This window comes from Aulonocara stuartgranti, assembly GCF_965226115.1.
Source record: "Aulonocara stuartgranti genome assembly, chromosome: 9".
NCBI lineage: Eukaryota > Metazoa > Chordata > Actinopteri > Cichliformes > Cichlidae > Aulonocara > Aulonocara stuartgranti.
The window spans coordinates 9,969,621-9,995,321 of record NC_138960.1 but is presented as its reverse complement, the minus strand read 5'-3'; the positions used below and the strand labels follow the sequence as shown (position 1 = coordinate 9,995,321).

General features: G+C 41.2%; 3 protein-coding genes across 5 annotated transcripts in view; 2 read left to right on the top strand and 1 right to left on the bottom strand.

Moving 5' to 3' along the window:
- LOC309714666 (kinesin-like protein KIF1B) overlaps positions 1-25,701 on the top strand; it is a 63,851-nt gene that overhangs the window by 17,002 nt on the left and 21,148 nt on the right. The gene's annotated exons all lie outside the window — the stretch shown is intronic.
- On the top strand, positions 1,039-12,419 carry LOC309714657 (TIMELESS-interacting protein-like). 2 transcript variants are annotated; one of them, XM_082547229.1, is made up of 9 exons: positions 1,039-1,141; positions 2,516-2,619; positions 5,522-5,669; positions 6,128-6,218; positions 7,403-7,478; positions 7,787-7,909; positions 7,996-8,059; positions 8,842-9,054; positions 11,809-12,419. In XM_082547229.1, the coding sequence occupies exons 1-9, from the start codon at positions 1,093-1,095 to the stop codon at positions 12,051-12,053; spliced, it is 1,113 nt and encodes a 370-aa protein (XP_082403355.1). In that variant the 5' UTR covers positions 1,039-1,092; the 3' UTR covers positions 12,054-12,419. The 2 variants fall into 2 exon arrangements, with proteins under 2 accessions (XP_082403355.1, XP_082403356.1); XM_082547230.1 differs by lacking the exons at positions 1,039-1,141; positions 2,516-2,619 and adding an exon at positions 4,342-4,356.
- LOC309714632 (DIS3-like exonuclease 1) lies at positions 12,536-25,457 on the bottom strand. Its single transcript, XM_082547186.1, has 10 exons — positions 25,454-25,457; positions 23,358-23,605; positions 21,246-21,338; positions 20,875-21,163; positions 18,207-18,442; positions 16,868-17,022; positions 16,514-16,692; positions 16,278-16,423; positions 15,443-15,614; positions 12,536-13,873 (listed from the first exon to the last, which is right to left on the bottom strand). Exons 2-10 carry the CDS (start codon positions 23,594-23,596, stop codon positions 13,556-13,558), a joined length of 1,827 nt encoding a protein of 608 aa, XP_082403312.1. The 5' UTR covers positions 23,597-23,605; positions 25,454-25,457; the 3' UTR covers positions 12,536-13,555.

Here is a 25,701-nt window from a genome sequence, read left to right as displayed (position 1 = left end):
TAATCAAAAACTTTATTTAAACTAAGATTTTAAAAAATATGTGCCGTGATTGATGTGCTCTCAGACATGTGCTTCAATCCACACACAAATACAAAACAATCTGACCACACGTACAACTGTTTCACAAACTCTATAAAGCATTCACACTCCAATGGATGCATCAGAAAGCAGCTTGGGATTACAATCTTGTCCAAGGATATTTCGCCTGCAGACTGGAGCAGCCAGGGATCAAACCAGAAAACTTTCTGATCAAAAGCTGACTTGTGCTAAATGCTGAACGGCAGCCAACCCATTTTAGCCATTTAATGAATGTGCCATTTAATCTTGGCTGCAGCCAAGATTAAATGGCACATTCATTAATTACAGAGTTACGGATTGTTACATGGAACTCAAAAGAAATAATGAACCCATCTCGTGTCCTGTGTCTTCTATAGCTGTCTGTACTTTTACTTCCAAAGTTCATCAGCAAACAGTTTGCAGGCCTCTAATTATCAGGCTGTACTCAAGCGCTTGAATTCAACCTAAAAGCTGTGCTGTCATACAGAACCAAGTACCCTCCGCGGAAACTATAGCTAATGTCACAACTGGATCTGATGAGACAACATCAGTTTGTTTGTTTTGCTTTCATAACAAATAGTTTGAGCCATATACAAATACAGAAGTGACAAAAGGAAACATATTTACAATCCAAAGTCAGACTAACAGTTTTCAGTAGCACAGTCTTTTATTTACAGTCTGCTTCTCCTGGTGGTAAACCTCTATCACATGTTTGGATTAAAAATTAGGCCTATATAGCTGCTGGTTCCAGTTTAAGCAATATGTTAAAAATACTAAATTCTTCATTGATTTGAGCTGTGGGGTTTGCTATACACTGGCAGAAAATTGTAGAGTAAATGGTGAAAACGAACAAACCAAATAACAAGATCCTTGAATTCCATCTTTTTTATTAACAGAAACTCCAACAAATTTGTGCCCAATTGATGATGTTTGGGACATGAAAAGTCCAGTCCAGCAGGTGGCGGTAATGCGCCTTAAAGCTTTAACCGCCAAAAAATACAAGAGCAGAAGAAGAAGAAGCCGAGTTCCCGCTTTATGGCGTTTTTCTCTCCGATTATTGTCAAGACTGATTTAACACTTAAAGGTAAGTATCGAGCTAATATTAATCCGAGTCTAGTTAATCTTGAGTTTAGCTCCTGAATGAGGCTTTCTGTTGCTCTCCTCGGTGTCTCTTCTCAAGTTTTTGTGAACAAGTTGGAAAAAAAAATCTGACTAAATTGACTCAAGCTGCTTTAAACTAATTCACAGAAAGATATCACCAAAAGGTTGTGAAACACAGAGAAGAAAATAATTTTATTAGAAGAAAGCTTTTAAATGAGCTCATTGTAATCAGAGTTTCTGTTGTTTTATTAGTCTGTTATTAAGGCTACTTAGCATCTCTGTGGCACCTGCACAGCTTATGAATGCAGCTTGCTAGCTAAGCTAGCTAGCGCCACCCTTCTTCCATATAAGGTCACTTCCGGCTCCAAAAGACCCAACATGTTGGCGGTAAAAGTGCTATAATGAAATACATTTATGAGAAATGTAAAAATAAATGTGTTCCAGGCTAAAACACAGCTGCCTTTATCAGCGCAAAGTTGTGATGAGGCTTACTCAGATGATGGCTCAGATTTCTACACCCACTCGGATATACAGATGAAATCAAGACAAGTACATCAATACAAAAATTCACACGACTGTTCAAAAAATAATAAATTGCATGAATATAGGAAATCTTCCTCTCAGTGACTGAGTTGTCTCATTGTGTCCTCATTTTTTATAAATCAAGGCCTGAGTAACCCAACCTTAAGTGTTCATTAAGGTTTTTGTCACATAGATAGAAAATAAACTCAGAGATTAAGCGGCTGTTATAAACAGAGTGATTAGTTGTTCTGGTTTACGTGCTGAAAATGGTTTTATTTGTGTATGTTCAATGTGTTAGACTTGTACATAGTTAAATATATGATCAAATAATGTTGAATCCTGGATATGGATTTGTAAGCAATGAAATTTGAAATAAGGGGGTAGGAACAAGAAAACTTCACCCTACTCCTTTTCGAGCACACACATTCTGTAGACATAGATATTTACATGAAAACTTGATGATTTTTAAGTTTTGTTATTTTTATTTTTTTCTGTTGTTATTTCAATTATATTTGCATGTTTGAAATAAATTTTATCTATCTATCTATCTATCTATCTATCTATCTATCTATCTATCTATCATTTCTCACGGCACACGTATATTGTCGGGTTTTTTCTTGGCCAGGGCATATTTTAAAGAGGAATTGCTCTCCTGGTACTGGTGTGTCATACTGCTGAATTTGGTATCGGTGCTCAAACCTTTTGTGTTTGTTTCAAACAAGTTGTCCACCCAGGGAAGCTAAAATGTGTTCTGTGTGTTCTCAGATGAAGATATGAGACACTTTGACTCTTCAGTGCAGTGTGGAGCTTAACAAAGTTCTGTTTTGTGTCCCAGCTGATCAGGAGGAGGAGAAGAGTCTGACGGAGCAGCAGAGGAAATTTCAGCTACTTGGACTCAGCTCAGCCACTGCAGAGAAAACAATGAGCTCAACACAGAAGGTGACAGATACTAGTGTTAAGAAATACTCCATTAAAAGCTGAAGTACTGATATGTATATTTTATGCTAAACTAAATGAACCTTGTGCAATATTAATGTAATGTAGAAATAATGTATACAATGTATACAATGCCTACATCTTAGACGGTGACGTTGCCTCTAAACATCAAAATGAGCAGGAAGATGTTAAAGTGGGATTCAGCAGGATTCAACCCTAACATCAGCTGTAGTGGCTCAGTGTGGGGAAAAGGGTCACAGCTCACAATCATTTCTATTGAGAGCTCCAGTAGATTTTTTTTAATGTACAGGCTGTGATCAGCTGACCTGCTGCTCTCTGTGAATTCATCCAGATGTCTGCAGATGTTTCATGAGTTGTCCTGGCTGATTTCCTTTCTCTACACTGACAGTACACTGTCTTTATATTATACACTAAACTGTTGGTATGTGGGTGGAGCTCAGTGAATGAATGTCAGCATCATGAGCTTAAGTTTAAGTTAATCTCTGCTACACTTGATGTAATCTAACTCTGACATGAGCACCACAGTCACTGTGCACCAGTCACACACTGTTCTTTACTTAAATCCATCACATTACAGTAAACTTGCCTGCTTATCCTGCACTAACCTGCAGAGGATTTTACTTGTATCCTCCTGTGGATACAAACCAGCAAGAACTCATCAGATCTCTGTCACTTACCATTAATGAAGTTTGGCTTTTATTAATAAACAGAGAGCACGGATCCGTGCACAGGAGGATACAAGCAGCTGCTTCTGTTTGCAGTCACCGTGCACCAGTGTTGTGTTTAATTGTGTCAGTGTTCATTTTTAAACACGTTTTTTAAATCAAATGTTTATGTATACATCAAGATTAATGTTCCAAACAAATGACACTGTACAGCAAATACATACATAGACATGTGCAGCAAAAGGAATCCGAGAAGATGTTTAACTTCTAAATGTTTAAATTGTTTGTTTTATATCCAAAGTCTGTCAGTTTGTCATTCCCTGTTATTGCTGCTGACTAATCACTCAAAGTGACACAACATGACCGTGGGTCTGATTTTTCTGGTAAACTTGTTTAGCAGCCCACTGGAGACGGATACCCTGTTCTTTGAACTTTAATACTGGACAGAAAATCGTCTCCTTCCAGAAACAAAGGGTAGCATTAGAACTTGTGTGAACAGCAAAACAATGTAGAAGATTTCCTTTTGTGTCTGTGTTGTGTCTAGGGCTGCCACGATTTGTCGACTAGTCACGATTACGTCGACTATCAAAATCGTCGACGACTGATTTAATAGTCGACGCGTCGTTTGAAGCTTTGTAAGATCCCAAAAGACGCAGGAATAAGTAGCAGGATTTAAGAGTGTAATAACGGACTGAAACAGAAGATGGCAGCACTGCATGTACAAGGATGCCAGCTGCCGTTAAACCCCGAAGAAGAAGAAGAAGAAGAAGAAGAAGAAGAAGAAGAAGCAGCTGTGTCCCAGAATTCATAGCGCGGCCCAGCTCAGTTTCCAACAATGGCGGCAGCTAGTTAGTTTTAATATTACTCTTATTATTCTTTCTGGGTCACAAAATAAACGTTTAACATATTTTCAGCCGAGAATGTAGCTGTGTAAACCTCAAATATCGGCTCAGTTTATCAGGACACCACATATTTTCAAAAGCGCTCCGACGTTTTCAGAGTCGTCTGTTACCCACTAGCTCGATAGCTAGCCGGGGGCTAGGTCACTAGCACGGTGAGAACACCGGACTCCCGGCAAATTGTTTTCAAACCCACCGCCGTCTTTCGCTACTCAGGTTAAATATATATGAGTCACTTAGATAAATTAAAAATGTTGTTGTTTGGCTTTTTTTTTTTTAGTATTTTATTTGTTCCTGAGTAAATCGGTTTGTCTGAGATTAAAGTTATAGTTTTTACACAGCTGAATAAACGTCAAGCAGACAGCTGATTATCAGAAGTGTGAGATGCTGGAGAATATACTCCGTTGTCCTGTTATATTTTAGATAGCAAGGAGTTTATTAAACTTCACCGAAACAATCTGCAAATTTCATTAAAATTGAATAAACTATCATCTTGTCTTTATTTTTAGTTAGCACCTTAAAAGCTTAAAGCTGTAAGCTAATGATAGTTATATAAGAGCATATGCTGCATGGTGCAATAAGCTGTAGTTTTACGTCCAGTGGATGATGATCTGATTAGTCGACTAATCGCATAAATAATCGGTGACTAGTCGACTATCAAAATAATCGTTTGTGGCAGCCCTAGTTGTGTCACATCATTTTGGCTCAAGAGTTTACTTTATTGCTATGTTTGTTTTTTGCTATTTTATTACTACATTTGTATTGTGCAGCACTTCGGTCTGCCAGGTGTGTTTTTAAAGTGCTATATAAATGATGATGACGATGATGCTTACGGAACAGCTGAAAGACTTTAAAACAAACCTGTTACTTTAATGATATTTCTGTGGTACTACAGAGTCCAAAAGAAGTATCGCAGTAATAATTCATCCAAATTGTAACTTTTAAATGTCATTATCAGCCCAAAGGTTCACAACCAGTTCATCCCTGATAGAATGTAAATATATACAAATCTATAAATTGTATTATGTATATAACTGTGAAACAAACATAATGGACCATTAATGTATCATAATAGTACATTTCTGAATTTGGGGTATAATTCCAGGTGGGATGAGTGTCTGTACAGCTCCTCCTGTTGATGTAAAAAAAGAAAAAAGTAAATGCCAGTTTTTTTTAGGTTTTCATGTTGATGTTGTAACACAGTAAAGAATTACTCTTACAGAAATAAATGTCATTTTTTCAACTTGCAGTTAAATTCATGTAACTTAATGCTGATGCTGTTGACGACTGGGGCTCACACGTCTTTTACTTTGTCTCCAGGACCGACTCACCATGGTTGACCCACAGGAAAATAGCCCGCAGGACATTCCTGACTATGACGGCATAGAGGATGAAGCTTTCCCCCCACTCCCACCACCACACTCCCCAGGCCGGGGAGGCCAGGAGGAAGGAGACCCTTTTGCAGATGGTAGATGCTGCTGTGCTCTTACAGGATTACTATGAGGTCTTTAAGATGTGATGATTCAGAACTTTGTATTTTAAATTCATGGTTTAATGAAGAATCATAGAAAAATAAGATTCAGGAAAAAAGGCTAATGTGGGAGAAATACAACCTCTCATAGTCCTTCCACAAAGCTTTTTGGAACAGCTTGATAATAATGAATTTGTTAGTTCAGCCTAGAATTAACAAATGCATGAACTGGTTTTTCAGCATCTCTCTGAGACTGGATGTTTCTAACAATAACAACACACATGTTTTTGTTTGCGTGAGCAAATGAAACCTATCAGATACTGTTCAAACCAGCACATTTCTTCTGTAACCTCCAGTCTATAATTTGTCTGGATTTAAAGATAAGCTTGAAGTTTGCCACGCTGCCAACAGAATGAGTTAGAAACACATCCTGTTGTCATGTGTTTTCAATGCAGGAGATGAAGGTGAGGTATCACAGCTGGCTGATGTCCCTACTGCTAAAAGGAGAGGCGTGAAGAGACCCCAACCCAAGCTGGACTCCCACAGGTAGCAAAGACATTTATATCACGACAGAGGGTTGAAATGCATTAAAATGCGCATTTAAATAGGAATTTGATGTCATCTTGTGTGAGCTGGGACACAAGGAGGCCAAAATCATTGATTGACGTGTGCAGACTGTCAGTGTTGCAGCCAGGTTGAACACGAGTCTGTGACTGCACTGGTTTTTATCACCGTTTCACTAATAATCGTGCACAGAGGCTCAGAGACACACTGACACACAGAGTTGTTGCAAATGTTTGAAAACGTAAGTTTGTGGAAAGAACTTTGCACAAAAAAAGTGATGTGATATTATCTGAGTGGCGACACCTGTCGTTTCGCAGAGTACTGGAGCGTCTTCTTACGCTTTAGCGGCGGGTACAAATGACTGCATCTGTGTGATGATGGTGCAGCTTCACTCTGCCAGTCATTTAAAGAAGAAAGACTCTAATACCATTGTTGTTTTCATCATTTGGATGGGCAAAATTCCCAGACTGAAAATTGTCAGAGCGTTGGAGACATCCCTGGATGTGTGTGAGAAAGATGTTTCCAGTCTCTGTACACCTATAGTGTGAACCTGGTTAGTATTGCCAACCATAAGTCAGGCTCGTTCCCAGTAGTCTCCCAGTGGGTGTCCCAGTGGCACTCCTCTGTTACTGTTCTGTTCACAATGTTCCTGGACAGAACTAAGTTATACTAAATCAAAGGATGTTAAATAAGCTTTTAAGTAAGAACGTCGATTATACTTAGGATAAAACTTGCAAGCTGTATTAAAGAAAAACATAGATTTTCATTTGATAAAATATTCAAATTAATTGCAACTTTGCTATAAATATATATATATATATATAGCAATTTTTTATTTTTAGATGGAGAAATTTGACTATTTCTCATTATACTGCCTTATGTACAAACAGGTAGGAAAAGAAAGGTTGTGGGCACCCTGAAAACCAAACACCCTACCCCCCCCCAACAAGCTACTGCCTTCTGAACATGGTACATCTGAAGGCACTGACATTTCCATTCAGAGGGTCTGTCTGTGTTGGCCCTGTGACAGGCTGGCGACCTGGCTGCTGGGATGGGCTTCAGCCATCCACGATCCTGAATTGGATAAGCCAAATACGCCTGGATGTGCTGCTAACCCTGCTTGTAATCCATTAATGGTTTAACTTAGTCTTAATATTTTTTCCCAGGCTGATATCAGATCGAGGGCTTCCAGCTCTGGGCACTCTCTTTGACAATATCCAGTTCAAAGGCAAAGGACACGAGGTAGGATATGATAACATCTGTCCCACCAATTACCAGATGTGAATGAACATTGGTTTTTGAGCTAAATCTGTTTGGCCTGTCAGCTTTTAATTAGATGTCCTAAATTTGGTTTGAGACTAAAAGGTCAAAAGTTGCCCTTTCTGTCGTGGTCAAAAATGAGTGAGGGGAACCAGAGGTTGGTTTACCAAATTAAGATGTCTTTTGTTCCAATGACTGGAAGTCATTTTTTAGTGGGAAGAAGAAGCGTCCTATCACACACAGCCCTCTTTCATATCACTACTCGCTGTTTTTGATGTTTGCCCCATTAGGCTGCAGACCTGCGGCTGCTGATGCAGAAGATGGAGAACTGGGCCCACAGGTTGTACCCCAAATTGCAATTTGAAGATTTTATTGACAAAGTGGAAAGGCTCGGCAGCAAAAAGGAAGTGCAGGTGAGAGGAAGCAGTAGAATATTTCCTGCAAGCGTGTGGGATTCCTAATGTTCAGAATTTGTAATTTTTTACTCATTCTTCTATAGACATGTCTTAAACGAATACGACTGGACATGCCCCTGACACATGAAGATTTTACAAGTACAGATGGTAAGAAGAAAAATCATTACTGATGGGGATACGGTGGACTAGGGCTGTGCGATATGACCAAAGTCTCATCTCCCGATATAAGAATTCTATCGTCCGATAACGATATAAATCACAGAAATGTAACATTTTCTGTCAATTCTGTGAATCTCGACTTGCGTGAAGTGTTTCCAGCTGCGCGTCATGTAGCTGGAGTCGAGTGTTTTAACCGATGCATGAAACGACACATTTTTAGACAGAAGTTGTAACGGCGCCGTTTTCTTTGTGAGTATTTATTACACGGCGTGCTGCGGGGGAAAGCCTGTTCTAACGTTTGAGTCTAAGGTTTATTTTTTAGCACCTGGCGGCTCTGTTTTACTTCTCATCCGTAAACACTCTGCTCTTTCACGTGATTCCGTTTATTTTGAAAAGCCTCAACAGGATCTTGAGCTTTATTCTGAAAGGTTTATGTGGAACATAAACAAGCGGACACGCGATGGTTTTACCGTCGTTGTTGCTAACGACAACGCATAAAAACAGGCGCTTGTCCGTCCGTAGTGTGGTTATATATAAGAGAAAGAGAGAACTTTACTACAGTGACATCAGAACCATGAAGAAATATTGCCGTAAACAGTTTATTTTGCGACACCACGAAACAAACGATAGCGTAAAATGAAATAGATGTTTTTGTATATATCGTTGTATCGAACAGCCCTACGGTGGATTCACACCTGCAGGTGCACATAGGAAATACTTGCCATATTCCACAGGACTTAATTATCAGCACTGCTTGAAATTGTGTTCAGGTGCTGGTGACGAAGAGGTACAACGTGAACTGGAAACATTTGGGGATCCTGATCTGTTCAGCAGAGAGAGTTTTATTAATGCTCCCCAAGGGCAGATTGCCGAAGCCCTCGCTCCCCCACCTACTCCCTCTCTGACCGAAGAGCAGCAGAAACGTATTGAGCTGAACAGACAGCGGGCCCTGGAAAAGAGGCGCGCACGCCAGCAGCAAATTGGTAAGAATGGCAAAAATGTATCATACAGCTGGGACACAATATAACAGAAATAATTAATGATTCTGCTACAAAACATCCAGCGAAGGTTCATAAGGATCATCTAGCTTCATTGGTGTATTAACTTTATATGAAAATACAAAAAGCAAAACATTGAATGTACAGTATATTGCCAAAAGTGTTTGCTCATCTGCCCCCACACTCATATGAACTCGAGTGACATCCCATTCACGACGTCCGCCTGTGCAGCTATATCAGCTTCAACTCTTCTGGGAGTGTTTATGGGAGTTTATGACCATTTGTAAGGTCAGACACTGATGTTGAAGGCCTGGCTCCAAGTCTCTGCTCTCATTCATCCCAGTGGTGTTCTGGTCAGGACTCCCATGCCAGAGTTCATGTCTTTGTGGACCTTGCTTTGTGCACTGGTGCCCAGTCATGCTGGAACAGGAAGAAGCCATCCCCAAACTGTTCCCTTAAAGTCGGGAGCCAAAATGTCTTTGCATGCTGAAGCATTAAGAGTTCCTTTCACTGGAACGAAGAGACTGAGCCCAACTTCTGAAAAACAACCCCGCACCGAAATCCCCCTGCCACCAAACCTGGAGCTCTGTTGTCCTGGCAACTGCTAAATTGACTTGTCTATCGGCTTTCCAGATTGAGAACTGTGATCCGTCGCTCCATAGACTGCATCTCTCCTGTTCTAGAGTCCAGTGGCGGCGTGCTTTACACCGCTGTGTCCCATTGCTTTGCGTTGCACTCTGTGATGTAAGGCTTGGACTACAGCTGCTCGGCCATGGAAATGGATTCCACGAAGCTCTCTGTGCACTGTTCTTTAGCTAATCTGGAGACCACGTGAAGTTTGGAGCGATGGACTCCACAGAAAATTAGCAACCTCTGTGCGCCTCAGTATCCACTGACCCCCACTCTGGGATTTTACGTGATCCACCACTTGATGGCTGAGTTGCTGTCGTTCCCAAACACTTCCACTTAGTAGCAGCAGTCTGCATGCCTAGGTGCTTGATTCTATACAGCTGTGGAAGTTACTGGATCACCTGAATTCAATGATTTGGATGATGGGTGGTGAGTGAATACTCCTTACAATATAGTGAAGTGGATCTAGTGTATATATCCACCAGAAACCCTGAAGGTCGAGTGACGAGTTCCCGTATTGCACAGTTCGTCCAAACCACCAGAGATTCCTCACATTAGTGTGGAGTTTGGTAATAAGAGGCAAAGCATGTAGAAAACATTGATTTCTTTACTGCCTGTCTGATGTCAGCTTCAATTAGGCGTAGTATTTTTGTTTTTGCCTTACACTTGTGATCCAAACTGTTTTTACTTCCTCTTTAGTTAAAGCGGAGCCAGCTGTCTGCGATCTATTGTCTACAAATCTTTAACAGTGACATTAAATCGTTCTTCAGGGTCCTCATTTACCGCAGAAATGATGTAATGTGATTTAAATGAGACCCATAGAAAAGAAAATGACCTGTTGATCGGTCTCTATTATGAGCCTTCACCCATAAAAATGTGTTTACAGTTTATAACTTACTGTACATGGTGTTATTAGCACAAACACTTTAAAGCTGATCATTTAGGACTGTAACAATAATCCAGAGAGCAATGTAGTCAAACATCTCACAGTTAGTTTTATTGGGAATGAACTTTGACCTGTTAGGCCCCCAGGGCTTTTCTGAGCTTCCTGCTCGAAAATGAAGAGGCCAAAATAAATGGAGTATTTCTCTGCAATTACAAACTCTGTGTAAACAGTCTTGGTATCAAAATAAAGCTAACGCTTGTGAGCTGTCATCAGAGGGGTAAATATTACTGCAGATGTTACTATGTCAAAGTTACTGGGACTCAAACATAGAAAAAAATGATTATTTCCCTCACCTAATTTTTAAAAGTATTTTATAGCTTATATGCTATAAAATATACTTTGGGTCACATTTAACTCCAGAAAATCATAAATCAAAATATGGATGTTACCTGTCCACAGATTCATGGTGATGTAACTGCTCTTTTAACTGTTTGGTGTTTGTAGAAATGGTTTACAGCTGAGATTCAGAGGCTTCTGTGGACACTCATGTCTGCACTTATATTTCTGACCTCGTGTTATAACCGATTAAATGTGATCTCCTCTCTTTTCCCCCATTTTTGGTGGTGTGGGTGCTTAACTAGTTAAAGTACCAAACATCTGTCTCCTGTTGTTGTGTCACGTAGGAAAGAAGCATCAATATCTGATGAGCAGACTTGTTCATTTGTGCAGATTTCTTCTTTTGTGTGGTTGTTTTTTCCAAGTGGAGATGAGCATCTCTAACAAGTTGATTTGTTCACATTTGCACATCTGCATTTTTGAGAGAAATGAGTTTTTTGAGTTTGTGCACTATATGCATATAAGACAACCATTTCCTTTTTCAGTATTTTTGTGTGGTGCATTTTTCTCTGTTTTAACAAAAGAGGAACAAAGAACATTTAAGTCAACCTAAGACGATTTGTTTTAATTTTTACATGGTCTTACTGAGGTGATGCAAAGTGGAACATGCAAACTGTTTTTTTGGTAATGTGCTGGAAAAGCTTGATAATGGACCTTGAAAGTGCTTAAAGTGCTTAAATTTGACCCTGAACAATGAGTTTGAACCCTGCAGTTTACAGTTTCATTTTTCATTATCTCAGCTTTGCCTGTCTTTTATAAATCGTAGTAGACTGAGTGTGTCTGTGTTGACTGAAACCATCACTGTTTCTAATTCTCAACCCTTTCAGGCCCTTCAGCCTCTCAGACTGCTGACATGTTAGGAGACAAACCTCCAGCTGCATCCTCACCAAATGTCATCAAAGGTTCTACTGATGGAGATGAAACTGTAGAAGATCCTGACCTCGAGCCTTCCAACAACACCTCCACGCAACAAACCAGCCCGCTTCCCCCCAAAGACTCTGAGCCCGCTGAGGCTGAGACCGGCCTCAGCCCTGAGCAACAGCTCAGCAACGACTGTGTAGAGGGGGATTAAAGTTCACGTGCAGCAGTTTCTGCTGAAAAGCTTTGGCAGTGAGCAGATTTAAAGGTTTCCCAATGTTCGTGCCTGCTCATTCGAGTAATGTTGTGCATTTCTGGTGGTTTATATCTTGAGCACATGTTCCTACTGTGACGTCAGCTTTGGGTTAGCAAAGACATTTATAATCAATGGAAATAAATGTTTTTCTTATTTTTAAAAGTCCAAATCCTAAACGTATTTACCATGTGTTGGTATCTGTTACAGAAAAATATTTGAACTGATCCACAGTTCCTGCTCTGATGCATCTTCTTTCTCCAGTTTCACTATTGGCAGAATTTTGGTTGCAAACATGTTTCTATAAAAGGCCTCTGTGTGTGTGTAGTATGTGAGCTGTCAACTGACCATCACCCTCTTCCAAGCATTAAGTGCTCGTTCAATTATGAACAGTTCTTTCTTAAGCTACTGCAGGGACATGAAACGCAACACGATGAAGTGGCTCCATCTGCGCTAATGAAAACACCATTTTTAATTACAGGCCACTGCACACATATTGAAATAGTTATGTACAGTTCATATTTCTGTTGGTAGTTCTAGAAAACGATCTTAAAATCCACAAACCAAAAAACGCTTCTGATTATTTACCAGTTCAAACAATAAAAATGTCCTTGGTGTTGGTGTCTTCTATACAGGCTCTTGATATACAAACTATAAGATAAATACATCCTAGTTTTATACATCACTTCCAACACAACCAACCTCAGGTGTGTTCATTACTCTACGGGTTTATTTTAAAGTCTGCTAATGAGTGACATGAAGTTTTATCAGTCCGGTGACCTGTCCAGGGCGTATCCTGCCTCTCACCCTATGACAGCTGGGACAGATTCCAGGACGTGCAGAAGAAAATGGACGAGTGGACGTTTTATCATCTCCAGAACAATACTCGTGCTGGGTTTTGTATGAAGTGGTCACAGGTAGTACAATATGTGTGAACTCACCAAAAATGGTTCTATAACACAAGACATTTAATTTACACAAGACATTGATCCCACCAGTGAGATATTGAGATCACTGGTGCTGAGAGAAAAGCCTTTTGTTACCAGACTTCTTTAACCTGCTGCAGTTGACTAGTTTCCTGCAGGATTGAACCACATTTGCAGTGAGTACTAGGTCTTGTCAAAGTAACTGCTGACACTTCACTGGCATTAACACGTTCCCTATCCTCCTTACAACTAAGTTTAACTTGATGTGATTTTAAAAACTAACTTTTACAAAACGTATCCACTGATTCGGTTTGACTCTGGTTTCTAAAAAGATGGCGGGACATGTTTTTACTTAATATTGTGTTTGCTTTCCTGTGACTTCACACACTCGTGTGGTTTGTCCACACACAATCTGGAGCTACAAGAATGACCTGGATGACTCAGCACGAGTGATCTTCAATGATCACCGTTCTGTTAGCGCACAGCGTGCAGTTCTCACAAGTGTCTGCTTGGAGGTAAAGCTGGGCTACAGCGTTTCTATGCTGTTGTTGCCGGGAGGCGTGAAGCCCTTTCCAGATCCATCAGAGCCAACTCTCTGATTTCTTCCAGAATAGAGTACAGACTGGGAGTTTTGCTCTGACGAAACTCTCTTTCCTCTTTGGAGAGTTTGGGGCGCCGGGCTGTCTTCTCCTGAGCCAGCGCCTCTTCATTCTGACGCACCACCTCTTTGACCAGCTGACTGCGGCCCTGAGGGCTGGGCTGCTGGGACTTGGCACTGTGGTGAGGCTTGTTGCTGATGACCTCGAGGTTTAGACGGTCAGCGTGGCAAGTTGAAGAGTGGACAGAAATACGAACCTGAAGAGAGCAGAGAACGTAAGTCACAGTATTCCTCAGTTCGATCACTACACAGTAATGGCACCTACTGAAAATAGTCTAATGGAATGCTATGCAAAGACAGGCCCACTTAAGGTTTGTGACGTAATATATAACAGCAGTCCTCTCAGCACTGTGCGCAGCGTCACAGCTAAGTAGACAGTGGTGTAGAGTGGAGAAGTTTCCGACTGTGCCACAATTTTGTTCATAAATAGGATAAATTGGATACGTATGTTACACACACGTATCCAATGTAACAAACGTTCATCCATCCGTACACGAACTTTCTTTACTGTGCTTTCTAACATTCACACGACGTGGAGACTGGAGCAGAGGGGGAGAAAAACATTCATTAACACTGTGACCTCGGTCAAGTGTCACAGTGAGGTTGTTGTTTTGTTGATTTGTTTGTTGAATATCATCATCATCTCTTTGTTTGATATGATCATAGCTTGACAGCAGTCAATGCTGTGGTGGACAACTTGTGTTTGGGCTAATGTTTCTTTCTATCTTGTTTTGGCCACATGTGTCATCCATCATCATCCATCAGTAAGCTATGTTGTTAGCATTGCCTTTGCCCTTTGACATTTATGACCCCAGGATAAGTCCATGAAAGAAAGAAAAGATGTTGATAACAGTGGAAGCAGCAGTACTCTGTCACTTTTTCATGTCTTAAAGCCAAAGATGTGAGAATAACACACCGTTACTTCAGTTTCTTTTTGTTAGCTAACCTTAGGGTAATGTTTCCTGCTCTTTTTGCTTAAATCACATGCACTTATTCCTCACAATCATCGTGTGTAACATGCCTGAACTTAATATAACTTGACGCCAGTGATGGGCAGCAACGCATAATTAGATTACTTTTTTCAAGTAACGAGTAAAGTAAGGGATTACTGTTGCAAAAAAGGTAATTAGATTACTGTTACTGTCCCGTAAACACGCTGCTCTACTGTGTTACTAAACCGTGAGTTTGTTTGCAAGAGTGTCTCATGACAATGACATAAGTGCATGCGACGTTTGTGGTAACAAACGTGTGCAGAGCAACAATGGATCATTTATCGAGTGCGAGAGAGAGAGTGCGACCGTGCAGCGTTTAAAGGCGTTTATGTGAAAACAATTACCGCCCACTGTCATTTTTTATCTCCCTTTACAAAAAGGTTTGTGTAGAAACGCCACAAACGGGAAGCATTACATTTCTTGTCTTGGAGGAGAGCCTCCCCCCCCCCCACACTTATGTTTTTGTTTTCATATAATATTTAAAAACAATAAACTGAATAACTTTAAATGATTTATTTTCAGGAATCATTTTCGTCTCATTCATCTTACTGACGTTTTGTTACCTTGAGATTAGCTAACAAAGCAGCAACCACACAACACTTTATCACAACAAGATCATAAAACGTCTCTTAATGTTGGACCACAAAAGATCCAGTAGTCGTATGAACCTGTGATTCATATACACTCATGCATATATATTTGGAATCGTCGCCTTTAGGCGCTGCATTGCTGGAAACCTTCTAAAATGATTGATTAGCGTTTTCTGTGACTTACGGTGATGTGGTCAAACAGTTTGAAGGTGGAGGTGCCACAGCTGGAGGTGGTGGTAATGCGGTCCGGGTATTTTCGCACAGTGCCACCCTGCCAATCACAGCTGCCGTCCTGTCCCGCTACCACCACCAGGCCCTCTTTGTTCTTCAGATACACAGGCCCCCTCACACCATACCTGTGAACAACATGGCTGTGGTCAGAGGCAGCCTTACTTACTCAGTGATATTACTCAACCTGCTTTGCGCCCTGTGATTTTAATCATTACATGGATTCTACAGCCTTCTCAAAATGACCACAGGTTACATTTTAATAAACTGTTAATATTGCATATCCCTGTAACACCACAAGCATGGAGAACACTGATGTTATTAAATTACACTTTCCTTGCAATAAACAAGCAGCAACCTCCAGAGGTTAGCTAAGCTAACGTAGAAGTGCCACAAACACAAGGCTGGCTCCAAAGCACCGTCCCTCCCCACAGACTCAACTTCAGCAATGCAATTAACTTATTTAAAGCCTGGTAGAGAAAAGATTCGGGGTTTTAGCCGATTTTCCCTGCTCACAATAAATGTTTAAGGAATTAGTTTAGTAAATTTATACAATTTAAAACTCATTTTGAGGTTTTTTAAGAGAAAATAAAACTAGCGTGTATACTGTTAAATATACATTGATTAGCGTGCAATTACATCTTCCAACAAATTCATTCATTGTCATAAACTTTGAATTCGTCTATTAAAAATACACGAGTGGTTGGCCGTCTGTGAGCTGCTGTACAGCTCCATTAAACAAAGGAAAAGAAGAAGACTGCAGAACAAAACACAGGACTGAAGGTTCTTACTCTGGGATAAACACCAAGACACCGTTGTCTCGAATGGAGTAGACAACAGCGTCAGCCACACAGCACGGGTCTGTCTGAGGGTCTCGTTCTCTGAAAAACAGACACTGAAACAGTGCTGTGGATCGCATTTGGGCTGCCTGTGCTGCCTGCAAATGAAACACAGACGTCAGCACAGCTTCTGTTAATAGAGTAAGAGGTGAATCATTGAAAAACACAAACAATAAAACACCCCTGACCCTGTTCTTGCTGTTGACATGGTGAGCCATTTCCTCCACTTCTTTGTTACTGGCTGGTGCTTTACCAGATACAACGCCCCTCTGCATGTGCAGGGCTGCGGTAAGAAGGCGGTGCACGACAATGTCTGCGTACCGACGGATGGGTGAGGTAAAGTGTGTGTAGCGATCCAGAGCCAGACCTACGACAACGAAGCAAATATCAGCACGTTAGCCTTCTTTCTAGTTCTCAGTCGAATAATTCTTCACAAACAACAGACGTTGGACAAGTGTGTGCAGACGTGTGATGGATGGACTGACCCACAGTCACACTGAAACTCTAGTGCAGCCAATAAAAGCTGTGCAGCGGTATCGTACCATAATGGTAGTATTGGTCTTGAGGATGAGCACCAGTGGAGAAGTACAGAGCCTGTGACATAGCAGTGGTGGCCATCATTCTGAACAACCTGTTCACCAAGGGGTCCTGTGGGTCCACAGCTCGGTCCAGTGAGGCAGCTAAAGCCTTGTTGGACCTGAAGGAACAGAGCCAGAAACCAGGGATGAGTGAGGCCTCTCATCTCAGCAGTCAGTGACACAAAGCTACTTGCATCACCATGTCTCTTGTCCTGGGACCGGTTCTGCTGTTGGTTTAACCCCCCCCCCCCCCCAATCCTCCAACCGCACATTCATATTTTGTTTTCAAACTCCATTGCAGTTCATTCCACGCCTCAGATCCTCAGACCTTTTGTAAACAGTTAAACAAATAAAAGTTAACTGTAATAGATTACAGGTTGTAATTAAATAAATCACTGCCTCTTTTAAAAAACAGAAAAACAAACCATCTTTAATTATTTGAGTTGTTTGTTTTGTTCCCGTGTGAGAATATTCAACACTGCTCTCTGTGCAAAACGGGTTTAAAAGCATAAACAGCTGTGGGATCCTGTTTGTCCGGGATTTGAACCGGGGAACAAACTGCGGCAGGATCAGCGTTGTGCCGAGGTCGGCATCGCCGACAGCATGTGTTCCCCCTGCGTGGCGAGCGTTCGCTGGGCACGGAGTGTGGATCCAGGTTACGCCGCCTCCATTACAAACAGTCAGACGTGGAAGTAGTGATGTTTTAGTTTTGTAAAAAAGTGAAACCTGAGTGTCGTTACATTACCATTCAGTTTAAGGGTTACAACAGAAAATGAAATATTTATTGTCCTCTCGTGGTATCAGACGGGATTATTTTAACAAACGAAGGACATTTTGCCTGATAATTATATTTATCCTGTAACTTTACTGTGTAAAGAGCTAAAACCTCCAAAGTTTCAGGAGTAGTTAGTCGTTATAAGAAGTGTTTGTGAACTGAAAATCAAGAATGTGGGATCCTGTTTGTCCGTGATTTGGACAGCCCAGCGTGTGCTCCCGACGCAGGGGAAACTAATTCTGTCGGGGAGACCGACCTTGCCACGACAGCTGTTGTGAAGCTGAAGCCAAAGGCAAGATATGCTTCATCATATGTTCTAGTCTTTGGTTTGGAAGCATATTTGGCTTCAACCTCAACCTGAGCTGAAGGAACATGTCTTCTTCTTGTCTGACTGCTCATGTGACACCTGAGTGTGTCCCCGTGTTATCAAACATTTCAGGTTCACACACTTGTGTGTCTGAACATGATGTGCGTTGGACTACAATATGCATTTCCTCAGTTTCTATACTGAACAGTCAAAAACATTACCTGGTGTCAATGGTGAAACCTTTGGCCTTTGCAGTGTCCACCAGCTGGTTGAATAGCTCCTGTTGTGGTGGTGGGTGACACCTTAGAAGGGCCTGGTTGGGGAAAGCTTCCTGGATCTTGCGGGCCACCCAGTGGTTGGCGTAAATCATGCACTCTGCCACGGTCTCATGGACCTCCAGGGGCTGACGAGGGACCAGGGCCGTAATGTTCCTCTCCTCATCCAGCTGGGCACCCACCTGAAAAGGGAAAATGCTTCTAACGTGACTTCAATGAAAAAGAATATGAAAATGCATCAGTGGGCCACATTTTACTACAGTTTACTTTAACTCAGTTGAATATGCACCATTCCACCGGAACAAATGCTGCACGGAGAACCAAATGTGAATGAATCTCAACCTGAAAACAGTCTACTGTCTTTCCTACGTTCAGCTCTCTATCATACCAGTAAGAACACATATCCCTAACAGGCACACAGCTCTGCTCATGGGCACAGAAACTCCACCGATCTGCTGTTCATGCTTTTTGTTTATAGTGGACAGCCAATCAGAGTTTAAGTTAGCTCAAAGGAAATGTGCCTTAAAGAGAGAACAAAACTTTTCTCAGACTAAGGATGAACTGAGGGGACCCAAAGCACTTCAGCAGGAACCAAAAGAAGCCAGAAAGTTTGGATTTGAACACAGTTTTGGCCGTTTTATATAATAGATCAAGATGAAACATCTGTTGTCCTTATCCTTCAGGACAACTGATGTTTCACCAGCGGTCAATAATCCAGCTTTGTCAAGATAAGAACTTGATTTTTGGGTGGCAGCTCAATCATTAAACACACTTTTAGAAATATATTGGTTTTTCCACTATCCCAGAAGCAACCCGAGAGAATCATTTTTACTTCATATCAATATTCTGTGTGCGTACAGCCATAACAGGAATGCAATAACTGAATAATAAATAAATCCAAGACATCCTATTAGAGAGCATCTTATAGAACAACAGGAATTGTCCATATGAGGTTTTAACAGATGGCCGACCAGCCGCTGTAGATAAATGGCTGTGATCTAATGTGAAAACTGTCAGTGGTTTCACAGTGGAGTGCTTGGTTTCTTTATTCCAATATTCTCACTGAAATGACTTTCTGATAAAATGTTTTCTGCTGAGGAACGTGTTCTGCTTAGACGCCTGATTTTAAAAATAACGTCTCTATTAGACCGTACTATAATTTATTATCGATGAAAAGAAATATATGGTATCCATCTGTAATTCTGTAAATAACACAGCAAAAAACCAAACTAAACATAAAGACCTGGAAGACTCCTGCGTCTAAATTCATTCAGTTATTGTACTGAGTCCTGAACATGTTAGAAATATGGTATCTAAGCAGATTCTTACTCTGGATGGCATTACCTTGGCCTCCAGTAACGCTGTGAGGAACCTTGGAGTCATGTTTGACCAGGACATGTCCTTCAATGCACATATTAAACAAATATGTAAGACTGCGTTCTTCCATTTGTGCAACATCTCTAAAGTTAGAAATATCCTGTCTCAGAGTGACGCTGAAAAACTAGTTCATGCATTTATTACTTCCAGGCTGGACGACTGTAATTCATTATTATCAGGATGTCCAAAAAACTCGCTGAAAAGCCTTCAGCTGATCCAAAATGCTGCAGCAAGAGTCCTGACAGGGACTAGAAAGAGAGAGCAGATTCCCTTCATTGGCTTCCTGTTAAATCCAGAATTCAAAATCCTGCTCCTCACATACAAGGTCTTAAATAATCAGGCCCCATCTTATCTTAATGACCTTGTAGTACCATATCACCCTATTAGAGCACTTCGCTCTCGCTCTGCAGGCCTACTTGTTGTTCCTAGAGTATTTAAAAGTAGAATGGGAGGCAGAGCCTTCAGTTTTCAGGCCCCTCTTCTGTGGAACCAGCTTCCAGTTTGGATTCAGGAGACAGACACTATCTCTACTTTTAAGATTAGGCTTCAAACTTTCCTTTTTGCTAAAGCATATAGTTAGGGCTGGACCAGGTGACCCTGAATCCTCCCTTAGTTATGCTGCAATAGACCGTGGCAGCTGGGGGATTCTCATGATGACGCCGAACATCATCATCACCTCTTTGTCATCATTATCACTGACTACATGTTTATAGACCAATCTCCATTTAATCATTAGTTATCATTAATCCCTGGCCCTTTTCCACAGGTGTCTTTTGACCTGATTTCCTCCCCTCGGCTGTATGAAGTGTTTCGGGGTGACTGATACTGAATTTTCTAACCATGATGTCATCTGACAAAATGACCAAACACAGAGGTTAAGTCAAACTTTCACTTAGACAGAAGCTTAGAAGGGAGAATCTTCTGCAGCTGAAATGTGCGAGAAAGATAGTGGTTCCAGTTTTTAATGTGCAGAATGGATTTCTCTCCACTGAAGCTATGTGCACGGTTTACTTTGTTTGATTCACTTCAGATTCATTGAATCATTTTGTGTCGTATGTTAGACGTCAGTAGTGACGATGTGTTAGGGTTAGACACTCAGCTATAACATGCTTACGCTTTCAATTAAGAACATGAACCTTAAATGTTTGCAGTCTTTATTTATATAGTCTTACTGTTAAGTACACACATTACCAAAACACACAAAATACTCTATGAAGATACAAGAAACCAATCATACCTCCACTCCTTCCAGCTCCAGCGCTCCTCCTCTGTCCCTCTTTGCCCGAAGATGTCTGGCTACATGTGTGAGCATCTCAAGTGCCTCAGTGAGTTGAGCTAGCTTAGAACCCTTTTCCTGAGGACCCAGGTTGGCCAGTTCCGCTACCTCAACCTGTTCTCCGTTGAGGAGCGCCTGAGCCAGCTCGTAGTGGAGCTGATAGGAGGAGCGGATGAGTGTACGACCATACCAGACCTCTTGGACTTCAAGGGATTCTGCGTCAAGCTCCCAAAGCACGCTCATTGCATACCTGAATTTGAAAGTGTCAGTTACACAACTAGCATGCATTTTAAGCATATGAAAATGAAACGTGTGATGGGAAGTCTACTAACCTGTCAGCACCTCCCAGCAGTGAGCAAAGGTCTGCGCTGAGAATAGCAGGCAGCATGTCGTACCTGCGGTCTGCCAGGTAGTAGGTTGTAGCCCTTAAGAAGTGACATAATAAATATAAAAAGGCAATGAGATCAAAGCAGCAGCTTTATCATCTTCTTTCTAATCAAAAGTGAGACATAATTTGAAAATAAGTACTAAATATTCAGAGTTTGTTCCACCTTTGTCATTTTCATCCTTCTGTTTATTAATAAGTCAGGAAGGATGAAATAAATAAGCAAAATGTTTTTCTTATGATTTAATAAATATTCCCCATTTTCTGAAATAGAATTTAAGGCTTCAAACCACAATCATGAGATTTTAATTTACTTCTTTAAAGTGTGGAGGCGAGCTGGACAGGTGGGTGATCTGCACGCTGCTTTGTGGACAGCTATGAAATGTAAAATGGAATTTTAGAGTAAGTCAGAGAGAAAGCAGAGGACCAAAACTACATTAAAAATCACAACATAAAAAATATATAGTAAGATTTCAGTATTATTTTATAAGTGCACGTTGTTAACAGTCTACACGGAGTTTCTCTCCTCACTCGGCTCTCAATCATCTTCTGTACATGCTGCTGCTGCTGCTGCTGCTGCCTTTAAAAAACGACATGCACTTCATGGACCTTCTTACTAATTTATCTGCAGACTACACTTTATCAGATACATTTTATTAGCACTGGGTTAGACACTTCTGCCTTCTGAACACTCCTTTCTTCACTTCCAAGACTCAACAAGGTGCTGAAAGAATTCCGTAGAGATTTTGGATTATAGCGAGATTACACCGAGATGACAGCAGAATGCATTTGCTGCAGATTTGTCGGCCGTTCAGCTGTGACACAAATTTTTTTGGGCTGCTTCCCTGTCACATGGTGTCATCGCTGCATGTTCCCAGGAAGGAAAATTTGTGGAGATCAAGTGCAAGCATTACTTTTGCAGCCCCGACCTTCACTTCATTTACTGCAGATATTTTAAACTCAGTTTTATTCATTTGTACAATACAGCACAAAATAAATAAATAAATCAGAACATGTGCATATATCTGGACATAAACACAGATGAATATCTTCTTGTTCTATTACTGTGGTTCAACTGTCTTGTATCATCATCCTCTTTATTAATAAGATGCACTGAAAGCCAATTATAGACAAACCATTAACATCAGGTACTCAAGGTCACATGCCATCATGTGACCTCCGGTGTTTTCCTGACACCCGTAACTGTACAAAGGGGATCTGAAAACAAATGATGTGTGACACACTGTTCTTTACTTCTACCACTCAGTAGAATAAAACTAATTTAGTTGGAAGCGGACTCATTTTTCCTTTTTTTGCTGCATGACCTTCTGGTTGAATGTTGTGTACAAGTATGGCTGCCATGTCCCGTAGTAATATATGTTTATGAAGGCCACAGTGAAAATCACTCAGGCTTTCCCACAGCGGAAACATTCCCCTGTCCTGTTAATGGCATCGTACTCAAAATGAGCACAAGTTCTTCGTAACAACATGGACCACTGTGTTCTGTGTGTAGCAGTTCTCTACTGTGAGAACCCCAACCACCTTTTAGCACGACCAGCATTCGTCCATTCGCACACATATTCATACAGCGCGTTAGTCTATACCTTTAAGCATTTTCTCTCACATGCACACTCACACTAACGGATGCATCCAGGGAAATTTGGGGGTTAAGTATTTTGTGCAAGGTGACTTTAACATGAAGCCCGAAGGCACCAGGGATTGAACCAACAACGTGCTGACCATTGGTTCAATTCCTGGTGCCAGTGATACTTTCAAAGCCATCATGGACCCTGTGAAGTCCTTCTACATGTGATTAAATGATAGACATTTAAGGCTTAATGCTTCACATCAGACACGAGCCTTATTTAAGGTGGCCCTCTGTGTTATTTATAATTGCGCTACAAGGCATGCTGCTGATGCAACATTAATTCAGGCAACAACTTTCTTGCCTCTTTGTACTTCTGAAAGTTCCTCTGAACACTTATGCAAGATGCTGTAATTTTCTTTTATCCTTTTATATCCCACCTACTCTACCCAACCACTCCAACCAGTTCCTCACCTTGAACGTGCCTCCAAGTCTGTGAGCGAACCCTCTTTGACAAAGTGAGTGACATCAGCAATGTGAACTCCCAGCTCCAGCCTTCTGTTGGGGAGCTTGTGTACAGACAGCGTGTCGTCTACATCTTCACAGCCGCGTGGATCGATGCTGAACACCAGGCGACTGTCCCTAAGATCCCGCCGCTCTGCCACCTCAGAGGGGTCTACCGTCCACGGCTTCTCCAGAGAGTTGACCGGCATCTCTCTCAGCTGATGGCAGACGGACAGGCACAGCTAAGCAGCCGCATAGTCTTTTGAACTTTTCACATTTTGTTATGATTCTATACAAAACATTAATAATAATAATAATAATAATACATTTTATTAAGCGCCTTTCAAAACACTCAAGGACACTTTACACAAAGACAAAGCAAAACAGTGTTTCACTTTCAGTTGCTCCCTTGTCACAAGGGGTCACCACACCTGATAGCTCAGCATCTTTTGATACGGCAGAGTTTTATACCAGATGCCCTTCCAGGCACAACCCTGATTTGTATCTCCGGTTGCAATCGAACCAGTGACATTTTGCCTGCAAGCCAGTGTGTAAACCACTGATGAAAAAAGGAAAGAATGAACTATTCCACATATTTAATGATTCTTTAATATTTTGTTGACTTGATAATAATAATAATAATAATAATGGATTGGATTTATATAGCGCTTTCCAAGGCACCCAAAGCGCTTTACAATGCCACTATTCATTCACTCTCACATTCACACACTGGTGGAGGCAGCTACAGTTGTAGCCACAGCTGCCCTGGGGCAGACTGACAGAAGCGAGGCTGCCATATCGCACCATCGGCCCCTCTGGACAACAATAGCTATATTGCAATCTTTAAAACCTTTGGTTACTATGGTAACTCTCTGATAACCAAGCACTCTCTGATGTGACCAATCACAGAAGCTCTACTGCCACCCCCTTTATAACATAAAAAGTTATGAATGATGTTCCAGTCTATGATAGTGGACTCATCTGTGCTTGTCCTTTGTTACAGCCCATTGCAACCCTTACACTCCTTACAGTGGAAATGCAGTTGTCTTCAGGTGTTGCCTAGGTTTAACTGCCGATTGTCTACACCTGGTGAGGTGTGGCTAAAGGCGTTCCTGAAGTGGTCTAGTCCAATCACCTTCTCCAGGCCAATCAGCATTCATGCTGTGTCCTCGGTTATTCTTCCTTGTACACGCCTCATCTCATCACTCATGCTCCATTCAACCATTCCACCACCAGCTTCCAGGCTCTCGGGGCTCCTGCTCTAATCCTTTTCACAGACGGGGTTCTGTTCCGCTGAGATAGGCCATCTGAGTCTAACGGCAAATCACCTGTTTAAATTCTGTTCATCAGTAAATCAATTTCATTCTTTCAAATAACCTCTCCTTATTAAAATATCTGTACTGTATTTAGTGATGAACAATTGTTAAACTCTGGTGTTTGCTCCCATAATTTCCCTTTTATTTTGACGCTCTCTGCTCTTTCCTCTTTCACCTGATCTCTGACTGCGATTGTTTGGAGGTGAAAACCAAACATCACCTGGGTTTCAGAAAACCAGAGTTACCCTGGTAAGCAACCATTCTCTGTATCTCACTATGGGAGATATAATCTACTTCCAGGTTGTAAGTTCTTTATCCTTAACAAGGTATGGAGCAGGGTAAGCCCACACTAAGGACTGAGTGTGCCAGTGAGGATGCAATAATATCAAAAACGCATAACCTAACAAATGTAATAGATGGTCCTCTGGTGAACTGTGAAGGTCACACTCTCAGTAGCCTTCAACAGCCACACAGACAGATACACTCAACAAAACAGGAACACACAGATGCTTCAATCTATGCAAAGGAGTGCAAGACACAGAAAAGCGCTATATATGGCTACATTTTCAGCAATTTACCGTTTAAAAGTGGGCCCTGCATAAACAGGATGTGGACCAATTGGTGCATTCCCAAAGTAAATGTGATATGAAAGAGTAGCTAAATGCAGTTTAATAAATGGAAAATAATCCTCTCTTATTTAGCTAATCCTGAAGGAAACATAACATGTGGAACAGAGTTAGGAATGGGTACCGGCAATGTTCCCTCGAAGCTGTGTGTGTGCACAATTGCGCACTGCTGGCACGGTCTCTGCGCACAGAAAATCTGCGTTGCGCACAAAAAAAAAAATCTAACCTGAATTGAAATTAAAATCAATACTTTAACAAGTCTGTTTTGCAGTGTTAGTCAGTGACTGGCTGCTCCCGTATGGGATCCAGCCAGTAATGCGATTCACATTCGTATATACGCAGCTAATCAATGTCGTTGACAGGCTCTGACAG

Excerpts from the sequence above, each read along its gene's own strand:
- LOC309714657 (XM_082547229.1), top strand. The coding sequence starts at position 1,093 with ATGGCGTTTTTCTCTCCGATTATTGTCAAGACTGATTTAACACTTAAA. Across the intron at positions 7,910-7,995 it reads GCAGCAAAAAGGAAGTGCAG|ACATGTCTTAAACGAATACG; the intron begins GTGAGAGGAAGC and ends ATTCTTCTATAG. Across the intron at positions 8,060-8,841 it reads AGATTTTACAAGTACAGATG|GTGCTGGTGACGAAGAGGTA; the intron begins GTAAGAAGAAAA and ends AATTGTGTTCAG.
- LOC309714632 (XM_082547186.1), bottom strand. The coding sequence starts at position 23,596 with ATGCCGGTCAACTCTCTGGAGAAGCCGTGGACGGTAGACCCCTCTGAG. Across the intron at positions 16,693-16,867 it reads AGACCAATACTACCATTATG|GTCTGGCTCTGGATCGCTAC; the intron begins GTACGATACCGC and ends TCGTTGTCGTAG. Across the intron at positions 13,874-15,442 it reads AACTGTTTGACCACATCACC|GTTCGTATTTCTGTCCACTC; the intron begins GTAAGTCACAGA and ends TGCTCTCTTCAG.